At 32.8% G+C, this 12,496-nt stretch overlaps 4 protein-coding genes across 8 annotated transcripts in view; 2 read left to right on the top strand and 2 right to left on the bottom strand.

The window, feature by feature from the left end:
• LOC106106831 (rhomboid-related protein 3-like) overlaps positions 1 to 1,855 on the top strand; it is a 13,931-nt gene extending 12,076 nt beyond the window's left edge. Inside the window, exons 5-6 of the mRNA XM_013287489.1 lie at positions 3 to 97; positions 407 to 1,855. Coding sequence (XP_013142943.1) covers positions 3 to 94 — 92 coding nt within the window. The 3' untranslated portion in view covers positions 95 to 97; positions 407 to 1,855. The remainder of the gene's footprint in view (positions 1 to 2; positions 98 to 406) is intronic.
• A 374-nt stretch (positions 1,856 to 2,229) lies between these two features.
• LOC106107225 (CDP-diacylglycerol--glycerol-3-phosphate 3-phosphatidyltransferase, mitochondrial) lies at positions 2,230 to 5,171 on the bottom strand. The gene is made up of 7 exons (XM_013287991.1): positions 4,417 to 5,171; positions 4,173 to 4,322; positions 3,894 to 4,105; positions 3,705 to 3,775; positions 3,431 to 3,526; positions 2,957 to 3,083; positions 2,230 to 2,828 (listed from the first exon to the last, which is right to left on the bottom strand). The coding sequence occupies exons 1-7, from the start codon at positions 5,018 to 5,020 to the stop codon at positions 2,703 to 2,705; spliced, it is 1,386 nt and encodes a 461-aa protein (XP_013143445.1). The 5' UTR covers positions 5,021 to 5,171; the 3' UTR covers positions 2,230 to 2,702.
• Positions 5,172 to 5,401: 230 nt separating this feature from the next.
• Positions 5,402 to 8,885, bottom strand: LOC106107226 (probable isoaspartyl peptidase/L-asparaginase CG7860). Of its 5 annotated transcripts, none has more exons than XM_013287996.1 (7): positions 8,865 to 8,885; positions 7,385 to 7,574; positions 7,045 to 7,241; positions 6,835 to 6,948; positions 6,505 to 6,673; positions 5,809 to 5,910; positions 5,402 to 5,718 (listed from the first exon to the last, which is right to left on the bottom strand). In XM_013287996.1, exons 2-7 carry the CDS (start codon positions 7,569 to 7,571, stop codon positions 5,549 to 5,551), a joined length of 939 nt encoding a protein of 312 aa, XP_013143450.1. In that variant the 5' UTR covers positions 7,572 to 7,574; positions 8,865 to 8,885; the 3' UTR covers positions 5,402 to 5,548. The 5 variants fall into 5 exon arrangements, with proteins under 5 accessions (XP_013143450.1, XP_013143448.1, XP_013143449.1 ...); XM_013287994.1 differs by lacking the exon at positions 8,865 to 8,885 and adding an exon at positions 8,428 to 8,504; XM_013287995.1 differs by lacking the exon at positions 8,865 to 8,885 and adding an exon at positions 8,315 to 8,338.
• LOC106106830 (E3 ubiquitin-protein ligase SMURF2) overlaps positions 8,646 to 12,496 on the top strand; it is an 8,015-nt gene continuing 4,164 nt past the window's right edge. Inside the window, exons 1-8 of the mRNA XM_013287488.1 lie at positions 8,646 to 8,866; positions 8,947 to 8,985; positions 9,501 to 9,642; positions 10,045 to 10,145; positions 10,312 to 10,564; positions 10,969 to 11,211; positions 11,556 to 11,683; positions 12,440 to 12,492. Coding sequence (XP_013142942.1) covers positions 8,812 to 8,866; positions 8,947 to 8,985; positions 9,501 to 9,642; positions 10,045 to 10,145; positions 10,312 to 10,564; positions 10,969 to 11,211; positions 11,556 to 11,683; positions 12,440 to 12,492 — 1,014 coding nt within the window. The 5' untranslated portion in view covers positions 8,646 to 8,811. The remainder of the gene's footprint in view (positions 8,867 to 8,946; positions 8,986 to 9,500; positions 9,643 to 10,044; positions 10,146 to 10,311; positions 10,565 to 10,968; positions 11,212 to 11,555; positions 11,684 to 12,439; positions 12,493 to 12,496) is intronic.

Here is a 12,496-nt window from a genome sequence, read left to right as displayed (position 1 = left end):
CTGCACGCTGTTCGCCGTGCTGCACAACTTGCTGGCCGCGCCCGCGCCTGACCTCCACTACCTGCCGCCCGACCCGCCCAATGCAGGATTCTGATCCGTAAGTATGCTCAACACTTTTGAACGTTTATAGTTTTTTTTTAATTTCTAAAGTGAGTAAATATTGTATGTAAAGATTTGTCGTTTGGTACATATTGAAAAAGTTACTGGGTCGATTTCAAAAATTCTTTCATTAATAATAAGCTGCGTTATCACTGAGTAACATAGGCTATGCTTTATACTATTTTTTAAATTCGTAAGGACTCAGTTTGCAACTGCATACTTATGTATAAACTAGCCCTTGACCACGATCAAACATAGACTTAAGTAAAGAAGTTCGAATTTTAATTTATTGTTTATTTATTTTCAGAAAGTCGCTGCATAACACAAAGCACTACAGCGCAGTAGTCCGCAGCACGGAGCCTCCGCGCGTCTTGCTGCCAGACACCTCACCATAACATTTACCAGGAAATTAAATGAAAGAAAAACCAATTCTACACACACTGGCAGCACGTTGGCACTCTCGATAAAATAACGTTGATGAAGATTTGTGTAAATATATTTAGCGGTCAAACGTGCCAACAATACGCGCAGAGCTACCAACGGCTCAAAGATTATAATTCACGGCTTTGTAGACTGTTATTTAAGTTTTTAATTTTAAGCGTATTATGAATGATATTAGTAAAACTTATTCGTTCAACTAGTCCCAAGATAGAACCAGTGATTATTCTCTTCTAATTTCCATCAAAACTACTTTTATGGCAAAACTTGTAATTTCATAATTTCCATTACTAGTATCATTTATATTATTCACTAGATATCAAAGCCTAAATGAAAAGTTCACGAAGCCAGCGTGACTGACTCAAAACACGCCTAGTCAATTTACCTTAGTGTGATACGCATAAGTAGTGTTATGATTGCAGGAGGCCACTGCCCTCTACCCTACACTGTCTGCCCAAACTGAACTCATAGAAAAATGTATTTTTAAAATCATTTAATTGTTTCCTCCGATTGAAAGGTCAAAGTATAATATTTCCCGCCGCCTCCTCGCGATACTTAATTGTTAAGTAGTGATAATTGTATTGAATAGGTGAACTATTTTTGTACCAACAGTCTGCGTCCGTAGTGTTAGGTTTGAAGGCGTTACCGACATGTCCCGCGCGGGGCGCGCCGGCGCACTGACAGTGACAGTGACAGCGCGTCACAAACGTCAAACTGACGTTTTGTACTCAACATTGCGTCCGGGCAAAGGTCGACATCGTTACGGCCAGCACACCAAAGATTAGAATAAAAAAGTCGTCCATGCTTAAATAACGAAAATGACACTTTTCCATCCTAATTCGATCGAAGTTGATTCAACGATAAACGTTTTTAATTCGATTTTTGCTCATTTTTAACTTTATCATAGATGCGCTTCACTGATTTTAATAAAAGTATTATTAATTAAGTAATACGTTATGCTCAATTGCAATGATTATTAATCTGTTTGTAATAAGATTATGCTCAAAAGTGAGTTTTTGTTTTGTTTTGTGGATCGATCGATTATTTATTGTATTGTTTATTTTAAACTGTCAAGTAATTCGTCCACATCCGGTAGACGTTGATTACCTATTATTATTTTTAGGTATTTCCATGTTTTAGTGAAATATCCTTCTACTCATTAGTGAATAGATTGTATTATAATGTGCCTGATTCCTATTACTGTAAACTTCATTGTATACTTTTTATTGTAATTGAATGACGTCACAAACCGACTGAATTTTTGTATAAATTATTATTACAGAGTGTTTTCTTTTAATTTATTTTAAAATTTATTTTAAGTGTGAATCAAAATAATAATTAATTATGTGATTGTAAAAAAAATAAGAATGATTACGATTAAAATAATTAAAAACTCAATATGTTTTTTTTTTATTTTTTGTAGGTACTCTTCTATAGATGAAAATCTCTATATGTCAACTTGTAAAAATAAAAATCAAGTTATGTTACAATTTATTTTTAAATATAACAACAATTATCATACATAATAAATCACATGATGTCACTGACATTAACAATAAAACAAAACATACACACAATAATACTTATGTTTTAATAAAATCAACCCAACAGCACAAAAGCTAACTTCCTAACAATGGAAGTAAAAAAAAACAGTAAAAAAAAATTGTGACTGTATTAATTTGATACCCATTAAGTCTGTAAATTACCATTTTGTATACTACTTTTTGGACATGATAAAATTTTGGATTAAATCGAGTGTACTTTAAAAACAAAACATTTACTTAATACATGAATAAATGAAACGAATATCAAATAAAAGATTCCTTCGCTAATAAAAGTAATGTACAGAAATCTAGAAACTCTTTAGCAAATTACTTAGTAAAAAATCACAGCAAATTTTGTACTATATCGCTAATAGTAATATTTTAACATTTAATTTTGGTCAAATCGAGGTGTCAGAAAAATTGCCACTTAAATGACCTTCCTCTTACATACGCCCATATGTTTAATTGCAAAAGCTTGTGTTCTTTAACAAATTCAATGCTAGTTTAGGAAATTAATTTCCTACCCATTGATATCTATCTAAAGCTAAATTATACCTATATTGCTGTATTCTAAGTGGGATAATTTCTTGTTGTTTTTTTTATTAATTTCTAATAAATGTGCTAGAAGTATGTCCTAAACAATCCGACGGTGGCGTGCACCCAGAGCGGCGTGCGGCGAGCCCGCAGCGCCGCGCCGCACTCCGCCGCGTGCGCGTGCAGCCGCGCGCACTCCGCGTGGAGCTTCTCCTATACAATTAAACAAATAAAGTCATGTTTTTATATAATACTAGCTTTCGCCCGCGACTCTGTCCGCGCGGAATTAAAAATAATATAAATTATGTTTTAAGCAGAAACATAAAATATTAATATATTACCTGTAACTGGGGTGAGGTGGTAAATATCGCTGCTTGCGCCTCGAGGTCCCTTCTGACAGAGCGCTCGCCGAGATTGGCAGACCCGATCACCGTCCCCCACGGCCGCCCGCTGCCAGCCGGGTAGTACCTACAATCAGTCAAACGGATTAAAATATATTATTAACTAGCTTTCGCCCACGACTCCATCATCGTGGAATTAAAAAAAAGTGTACTCACTATGTGTTAGACTAGCTTCTAAGTCTATACCACATTTCATCAAGATCCATTTTGCCGATTAAACTACAAACTTTAACAAACGTCCATCCGTCCATCTAAAATTTCGCATTTACAATACTAGTAAGAAATAACATTGTCTTAGATTTCAATTTAAATATTTGTTAAAATTAACCTTTTGTCTTTAAAACTAATGAAAACTGGAATTTACGTTATGTTCTAAAGTTATTACAAGAAACATTTAGTAAAACAATGACTTACCACAATCCTTTTGCATGGAAAGTCCACTCCGGTCTCTCGTACTCCAGCATTTGTATGCGACTTGCTTGATTTGAATCAACAACTCTTTGCCAAAACCTGTAACATTCATTTTAATCTTACTAATTAAAATGGATGGATGGATGTCATTAGAAATCTCAAAAACATCTAAATAGATCTCTCTAAAATTTAGCACAGAAGACATAGACTACTAATATTTTTTTAATCCATTACTAACTTAACTGATTTTTATTTTTTAATAAAATATAATACTTACTTTTGCGCTATTAATGAATATGCATGTGGTATACCACCCGCCGGTCCTGCTGCACCCAAAAAACCATTTGCCTGAAATCAAAAATAAAAAAAAAACTTTAAAAACAACTTAAGGTTAAACTTTGACAAATAGATGTACATTAATTGCTATTTACCACTTTTGTTGCCATCATCAGTTGTTGTTACTTACATTTGGATGTGCCATTAATAAACTGATATTAGCCTTGCAATTCTTTAACAAAGTATTAGCATAGTTTTCAGTTAAGTTAAAATATCCAGTAGCCAATCGGAGATATGATCCTTTGGGAGCGGAAGAGAGAATTTTGCAAGTTGCATCTTCATCTTGAGTGATGTCAAATTCTCCCATTTGTATTAAAGGAAACACCCAAGTGTCTTTTGTAGCTACAAAATTAAAATTTTAACAATGGGACTAAAATATCATATGAATTCATCTTAGAATTGAATTTACCATCAGTTGAAGCTAATTTTGTAGTTTGTTTCTTTCTCCATTTCTCAATTAAGTCTACAATATTCTTATTAACTTCCTTAGTTAATGTTTCCTTAGAATATTGATTCTCATTTTCACCACATTCTTGTTTACTAAACTTTGTTACTTCATCTGGAATAGGATAAAATGATTATTTGTTAACCAAATAATTATAAAATATAACTAAAAGAAAACAAAATAAACATAACTTACACAGTTATCATACCTATGAGTTCTCGATAAAAATTTGCAAGATCAACATCTTCAATTTCTATGTAGCGATCTTGTCTTTTTTGGAAATAATCATTTGAACAATTAGCACCACTTAACAAAACTGAATCATCAGCAATATATAATTTCATATGTTGTAAACCCAGAATTTCGTTATAACGAGCTGGTAAAAGTTTGGACCAGGAACCTTGAAGACGTGGAGTTTGGTATAAAGATAGTTTACACTGATCTTGTGCCACTTTCACTAATTCTTGCACCAGAGTACGAGAATTAACTTCCCCGCGAGTACCTCGCTGGTAATCCAATAAGACATCCAATTGTAATGTTTTATTTGACATAAGATTTTTCCGTGTAACATCGAGCAAATTCCTTTCCAAATGTCCTGTGCCAATGTATAAACTGGCAACTGAAATTCGACGACTGGCATTCTTAAATCTTTCACACAATGTATCGTAAAACTTCCTAGGATCCGTAATTATATTAACTTTACTACTGTTGACAGGAAAACATGGTGAGATATTATAAAACCAATTAAAGCAATGTAATTCGGTCGATTTAAATCTAAGCGACATATTTCCATTGGTTAATATATTTTGCATTATCAAGGAAGTAGAACTCTAAGTTTATAAAGTTACTTGAAATCTCTTCAAAGTTATATCACACTCATTCATAAATTAAAAACATAATACAATTTAAAAATCATTTTATACATAGAAATTAAAATGACATCATTTGATATTAATTTGACATTGACATCTTTAGTCGACGTTTGACGTTGACACTAATCCAGTGTTGTCAAAAAATTGTCTTGAATCCTTCCTAAATGTACTCCAAAACCTGAACAAATTAAAAAATATATATCTACAGGTTCTCTCCTGCAGGGCCTAATTTTTTTCTTTATCAAAATACTTGTTTCATAGGGAACAACAAAAAAATTGTCACTGTTAATTACTAAAAAATGATTTAATAAAATTTTATAGTTTATCAGTCCATTAAATGATTTTTATTAAATAACTTCAAATAAAACAATCATAATATATAATCTATTATATAGTAAATTCGATTTCTCACTTATTTGCATAAAATAAAAAGTATGATAAGATACATCTGTTTTTTTAAGCAGCATATCACTTAACATAATTCTCCTCAAGAACTTCGCCATGTTCAATGCCGTAGAACAATTTTTCATCTTTAATATAAGCCCAAGACATTCTCTTAGATGAAAAATATACTCCGACATCACCGTCCTTTGATAAAGTAATTGCACCAGCTGTGTTTTTCAAACGTGATGTCATAGCTGTAATAAATTAGCACATAGCAATAAGGACAAAACATATTGATGAAAATTGACTTAATATGCTTTACACAATACAAATAGTAATTTCACCTGTAACTGCCTCTTTTGTAGCTGTATTGGCATCAACTCCACTCTCCATTAGTTTTATAATACTATGTGCCAAGCAGACCTTTAGTATAGATTCTCCATGACCTGTGTGAGATAATAATTTGAATAAATTGAAATCTGCCTAGACCAAGATCAAAATTAACATATATTATAAAAGCCTTTCAATCCATTTTTTTTTTCAAAAATTGTAATATCCTTAATATATCTATAGGTAAATCCACTAACTAAAGTGACCATGCCCTTATTGATAAAAAAATGGATGAGAGTCTGATAAGATAACTTCAAGAGCGCTATTTATTATAATCGCAATGTTTGGCAGGAAGATTGACAGCCTTAATACCAGTCTCATTGACATACTTAATATGATGTGACCAATTTTTTTATGACTGCCTTGTCAATGTTTGCCTTAAAGAGGCATATTCAGCTTCACCAGACTTGAAAAGGCCGAGCACAGAAAGCCGTTTATGAGGTGTCCAATGATCACCATTTTGTATTATATACACTTGTAAAGTGTAGACAAAAAATCAAACTGTTCCAAGAAAATTTTCTTTATCATAGAAACATATATTATTCTTAAATATAACCACTTCTTAGAAAAATAATCATAACTAATTACCAAAATGTATTAAAACAATAGAAATAACACAAATTATCTATTTTATTAGAAAATTTTGTTACCTGTTGAAGAGACACCTCCAATATTGTCATCAGCATAAGTGCCACTGCCAATTTGTGGTGTGTCTCCAATACGACCAACCACTTTACCAGTCATGCCACCTGTGCTGGTAGCTACGGCTATATGTCCATTGGCATCAATTGCTACAGCACCCACTGTACCAACACCACCCTGTTCAAAGTTATAAAGTAAACAAAGCAATTTACAGCTATTAAACCTTAAGTCTACTACTGATTAGAATGCATGTGAAGTTAAAAAGGCAGCAAAAATCACATATAACTATGAAATAAATTTATTGCTGCATGAAATTAAATATAATTGGACCAACATACCTCTGCAACACCAATTTCTGTTTTTCCAAATTCTCCACCATTCTCCAAAAATTCTTTTAATGCAGCTTGAGCATTTTCACTTATCAATGATTCTTGAGGCACTGTTGGGAAGCCCTGTAAAGTTTAAAAAGTAATTCATTAATATACTAAATTTTGTAAAAAAAAAATTAATTGTTAATTTTATCAATTTATAAATTAATCCTACCCCACCTTATCTAAAGCAAATTGTTTAGCACCTTGTCCGCCAATCAATGAGTGAGGTGAGTCTGTAAGAACCTTATAAGCAATGCTAATAGGATGAAGAAAATCTTTTATTAATGTCACCGCACCAACATCCAGATTTTCACCGCTCATTATACTTGCTTCCATTTCCACTTCTCCAGCCAGATTCAATACTGAGCCATACCCTATAATATAATTACTAACACTTTATAACTTAGTCATGTTCATCTTCTTAATGTTAATTTACATTTTCACTATTATAATAAAATGATAGTAGTGTTAAAATATATAGTCCAAAAATCTTTACATTTCAAATTGTTAAGCAAACCTGCATTAAAGTTTTCATCCTTCTCCATAGATACAACAGCTGCTTCAACTGCATCAAGAGCGCTACCATTATGCTGCAACACCCTGTAGCCCTCCCTCACTGCTAATCTCACGCCATCCAGTTTGCCCTGCACTCTGCTTTGGGCTATATCACCTGCACCCCCATGAACAATTAAAATTGGCTTCATTGCCTGAAAATGAATCATAAAACAGGTATCTTAAAGAAAAACATAAAATGAAAAATTATCTAATTCCTCGTTTATAATTATTCACAACTACCTTCATAGCAAACATTCAAATCAAAGAGCAAATATCGGTTGGCCGATAGAAGCCGTTGAACACTTCACGCACACAACAGCATAAAACACAATAAAGGATATTATCAATTATATATGAATAATCAAATTGCAGAAAAATACGTCAAATGTTAGGTAATAAATTACATGTAGTTAAGCAAATAAATCAAACATAAGTCACTTATCAGTTTTACCAACGCATCTTATTAGTTTGTAAATATTTACTTAAAGACATCTATAAATCATACAAAAAACTTACATAAATATCTTTTATAGATATAGCAAGAAAAAGTAATAATATGTTTGCAATCATTATTTATTTTTAAAAGTTAATAAAAGAAAGATACTTCAATAGTCAACAGTCCAACACACAGAATTACAAAGATAAAAAATATCCGAATCGTGTATTTATCTAACTCTTATATACAAAATGGTTTTGAATTTCTCCAGGAATATAAATAAAACATAACGATATAATATTTACGCCCAACTGAGATAAAATCCCAAGAGCTTGATTGTAAAGATAAGAGAAAAATATTCATTTCATCAAGAATAAATAAAAATAATGTAAACCGTTCACAGATTTTATTAAAAGTCCCCATTGGTTATTTCATAGGTTACCAGTAGGTAGTTACTTCGAATAGATGTAGTTAGCTCCAATAATTAGTAACTTATGCTATGTCTTTTTATAATTATATAAATTTCACGCGGACAGTCGCGAGGAACAGCTAGTATAATATAAAATTACCGATATCAGCCAAATATCCGCTACCAATAGGAATATTAGGTATTTTATGATTGCCCTCTGAATTAACTGGATATTGCTTCTAACTTGATATTAAAATGTTTTGTGAGAACTGAGATGTATTTTTATTACATGCTTATTTTATTTCAAATTCGTCTGAAAATGGGTGATTAATTTTTCATTAATAAATAAGGAAAAACAACACCTGGCAACACTGACAAGTAGACAATGTACAAAATTGAATGAATAGATAGAGGCGAATATTGCATTGCATATTGCATAAAAAAACAAATTGTAATAAAAATGGTGGGCAGGTCTGCGAAGTAGAAATAATGTCGATTATTCACATATAAAATTATTGTGATGTGTTGGTGAATTATTAAAACGATGTCCACACCAGTGTCAAATCGAAAATATGGGGCACAGAAAATTCGACTCACAAGTATGCTCTTCCTTTCACAAATTACTTTCGTTGTTGATATCCTCGATATCTTTTCTAATATTGTTGTTGTTTGATTTTAGTACTATGTGCAAGAAACTTGGTCCGGAGGGATCTTTTTCGTAAGTAAAACATATTAAATTAAACTTGTTTTGCAACAATTATGCTGTTTCCGTTGTATTACATCAAAAGTTAGCTAATGCATTGGAATAATATTGTGCTGCTAATTATATGCAGTTGTTATGGTTTTATTATATTCGTAGTATTGTGTTTACAATGTTATTAATGTGGAAATTAAAATGTCGACCAAATATTTATTTCGTCAGAGATTCGATACTCTTGTGTCCTCAATTATAAATTCTTCGTAATCATATTTAATGTTTTATTTAGTAAAACCGCAAGTTACGTTAAGTATGTATTTTGCAAATTTTAAGGAAATGCTAGTATTATGACATCAGAGTATTTGATGATTTAGACGTAATGTTAATTCGGATTCATTTAAATTTGCAATTTACTTTCTGTGCCTTAAAATATATATATATATATATATATAAATATATATGTAGTTTTGCATGTCATTTTCTTTCAATAAAATTTGATAACTCAAGACCTTGACTGACTTTTGTATTATTTCAAGGCTTACCAGACCCATTTGTGAAAATATCAGTTGATGGAAGTGGCCAAGTATATTCAACAAATGCAGTGAAAGCAACATTAGATCCAAAATGGAATACACATTATGATCTGTACCTCTCTAAGGGTGATGGCATCACAATCAGGTAAAAGAACCATTCTATTTTAAAATTTGTTGTTTTTAATAAGTCATTTAGTTTCCAACCTTATTAGTGTCTATATACTTTTGGTGTGAATCACTAAAAAACATAGCATGATCCTAATATAAGACTTTACTCTATATTTATGCCAACTTTCAGCAAGATCTGAGTGCCATTGTAGAGATACATAGTAACAAACATCAATCCATCCATCTACATTTTTGCATTTATAATACATATTAAAAATTATAACTTGGTTAAGTGAAAATATTAAAGTAAACATTATAAATAACACTTTATGTTCATTGTAATTATTGTATTTAAATATTAATTCATATGGTCGTGATGTTTTTTACAAAACTGCATTTTCTGTAATTAATGGAAACTGAAAATCTGTTATTTTTGCAGTGTTTGGAACCAACGAAAAGTGCACAAAAGACAAGGATCTGGCTTTCTTGGTTGTGTACGTATTCAACCATCAACAGTACACAAATTAAAAGATACAGGCTGTAAGTATATAATTATTTTCTTTGTTTCGTTGACAATATATTCATATGACTAAAAAGTGTTTAGTGATTTCAATAAATAGAATACAAGCTCACAACTTTCATTAGTCTGTTAACACCTGTGTAGATTGCCTTGCATTTCTTTTGGCTATAAAAACATTATTTTTAGATCAATGTTTGGAGCTATGCGAAGAGAACCTTGGAAAAGCTTGCGGTGTTCGTGGCCAAGTAATTGTGTCTCTATTATCAAGAGATAGTACAAGAGGGGAGCCTGCTTCCGCTGCCGGTGAAGGCTCGCCGTTGGCAGTGGTGGGACCTGCTGGAGAAGTTCGTGCGCCTAGGGACCCACCAATCAATAATACTAATGCATCACATTTACCACTACCTCCGCACTGGGAGGAGAGATTTACGTCTAGTGGCAGGTAATCTGTTATATTCAAAAGTAATGTCTTTCTTTTTTATTAGAAACAAGGTGTTTCTGAACAACTATCCATATAACATTGTAATTCTTGTACAATTCTTAAAGCTCAAATGACTATGAAGGTCCTTGTCATTGCCTGAAAATTCCTTCCTTTGCTGATATTGGCTTGTAGTTTTTAGCCCTTTCTCGCAGAGCAATCTTTGCCCAAAACTACCGCGCCTCTAAGTCTAACGCGTGAAAATACATACCCTAAAGCGTGTCTTAAGTCTATGCCTCTTTTAGTTTTTTTTAATATGGCATGATTGCTGATATTTCTACATAAATAAGAAGTGTATGTTTGTTCTATGAGTATAAATGGATAATACAGCTAAAGATAATGCTAACAAGAAAACGATATTTTTTCAGGCCATATTACGTTAACCATGCACTCAGAAGAACCCAGTGGGAGCGGCCGACGTCAGAGGAACTGAGTCCTGTAACCACTCAGCCCAGCTCCCCCTCGCTGCCCTCCCCCGCCTGCCCCACATCACCCACCGCTCCCATCTCCCCTTCCTCACCCATGTCCCCCAGCTTACCATCATCACCTGCGTCACCGTCATCACCTGTAACCGAAACAGAAGTATCACTTGTCACCTCAATTTCTTTAAGGTAATTTTATTTTATAACTAGTATTTAAGATTTAATGTTAAGTGAAGTAAGGGAAGTCAATTGGCTCCTTTAATACAAGAAAACATACCTAGTGATCCTTTCCTTGAATATTCTATTACTACAATATATAATTAAAAACTAAAATATATAAGTAAAACAACTGATGTGATATATTTGTAAAATTATATATGGTCCGTAATATTGTTTTTTGTATGAATAAATAAAAAACATCTTATCTGTTATGCAATTGCTTAGAAAAAAAGTGTGAATATTCCAAAGGCAACAAAATGTTTTAATTATTTTTATCAGTGCAGTAATGTTATGTGAAATTAAAACGTTTTCAGACCGGAGCCTCAGCCGCAAACGGCAGTGCGTTCGCCTCAAGTGCAGAATCCGTCAACGCCCACATCTCCTTCCACCACGCCCTCACCTACCATACCCATAGCTGCCACCGACCTGCCGCCTGGATATGGTTAGTATTCATTATTACATTCATTTGTTTTACAAAAAGTTTGTATTTATTTTTATTTGTACTCCATCTTCTCACTTTATGTGTACTTTGCCACTTGCAAACACGCTACTGGCACGTGCCAGCTATGTAAACACTTACTGGCATACAAGTAACTAAAACGATATTTGATGACTATGGGATGCAACAAAGCTTGATACATCTGGTTTGTACGATCCTGTAAACATTGTATGTATATTACCATATTTATTGCCTGGTTCAAATTTGGCCAATCAATGCACACTAGACACGGATTGTATTTGTTAACTGGCGTAGTATTTTCATTACAACTTCGTTATATTTCAATATTGTGCATCTCTACTAGGTAATTATGATTCATCTATACTAATTTTATAAAGAAGAAAGATTTCTGTTGTCGGATTTTTGTATGTATTTGATTCACGCGACTACTGGGCTGTTTAAAAAAAATGTTCACCATTAGAAAGGTAACCTGCGAGTAACATAGGACATTTTGTATTACAGTAGAACCTCGATAAGTTAAAGTCCAAGGGAAACACGAAATATTTTAAGTTATCAAGAATCTATGTTATAGAGGTTTTGGGCTCTGATGGGAAGAGAACAATAATTTCTTGAAATTATAGAGGTTTTTATGCTACCGAGGTTTGAGTTATCGAGGTTCTACTGTATTTTCTAATTCAATACGGACGAAGTTGCAAGAAACTGGTAGTGTATAATAGAGAGGAATGTTTGTTATTGCAGAGATGCGTACAACGGCGCAGGGGCAGGTGTACTTCTACAACGGGGCGACGGGCGCAT

The sequence above is a fragment of the Papilio polytes genome, unplaced genomic scaffold, assembly GCF_000836215.1.
Source record: "Papilio polytes unplaced genomic scaffold, Ppol_1.0 DF822067.1, whole genome shotgun sequence".
Taxonomy (NCBI): domain Eukaryota; kingdom Metazoa; phylum Arthropoda; class Insecta; order Lepidoptera; family Papilionidae; genus Papilio; species Papilio polytes.
This window is presented reverse-complemented; position numbering and strand designations above follow the sequence as displayed.

Excerpts from the sequence above, each read along its gene's own strand:
- LOC106107226 (XM_013287992.1), bottom strand. The coding sequence starts at position 7,992 with ATGATTGCAAACATATTATTACTTTTTCTTGCTATATCTATAAAAGAT. Across the intron at positions 6,674-6,834 it reads CAGAAATTGGTGTTGCAGAG|GGTGGTGTTGGTACAGTGGG; the intron begins GTATGTTGGTCC and ends AACTTTGAACAG. Across the intron at positions 5,719-5,808 it reads TACAAAAGAGGCAGTTACAG|CTATGACATCACGTTTGAAA; the intron begins GTGAAATTACTA and ends AATTTATTACAG.
- LOC106107225 (XM_013287991.1), bottom strand. The coding sequence starts at position 5,020 with ATGCAAAATATATTAACCAATGGAAATATGTCGCTTAGATTTAAATCG. Across the intron at positions 4,323-4,416 it reads TTTTTATCGAGAACTCATAG|ATGAAGTAACAAAGTTTAGT; the intron begins GTATGATAACTG and ends ATCCTATTCCAG. Across the intron at positions 3,084-3,430 it reads TTCCATGCAAAAGGATTGTG|GTACTACCCGGCTGGCAGCG; the intron begins GTAAGTCATTGT and ends GACTGATTGTAG.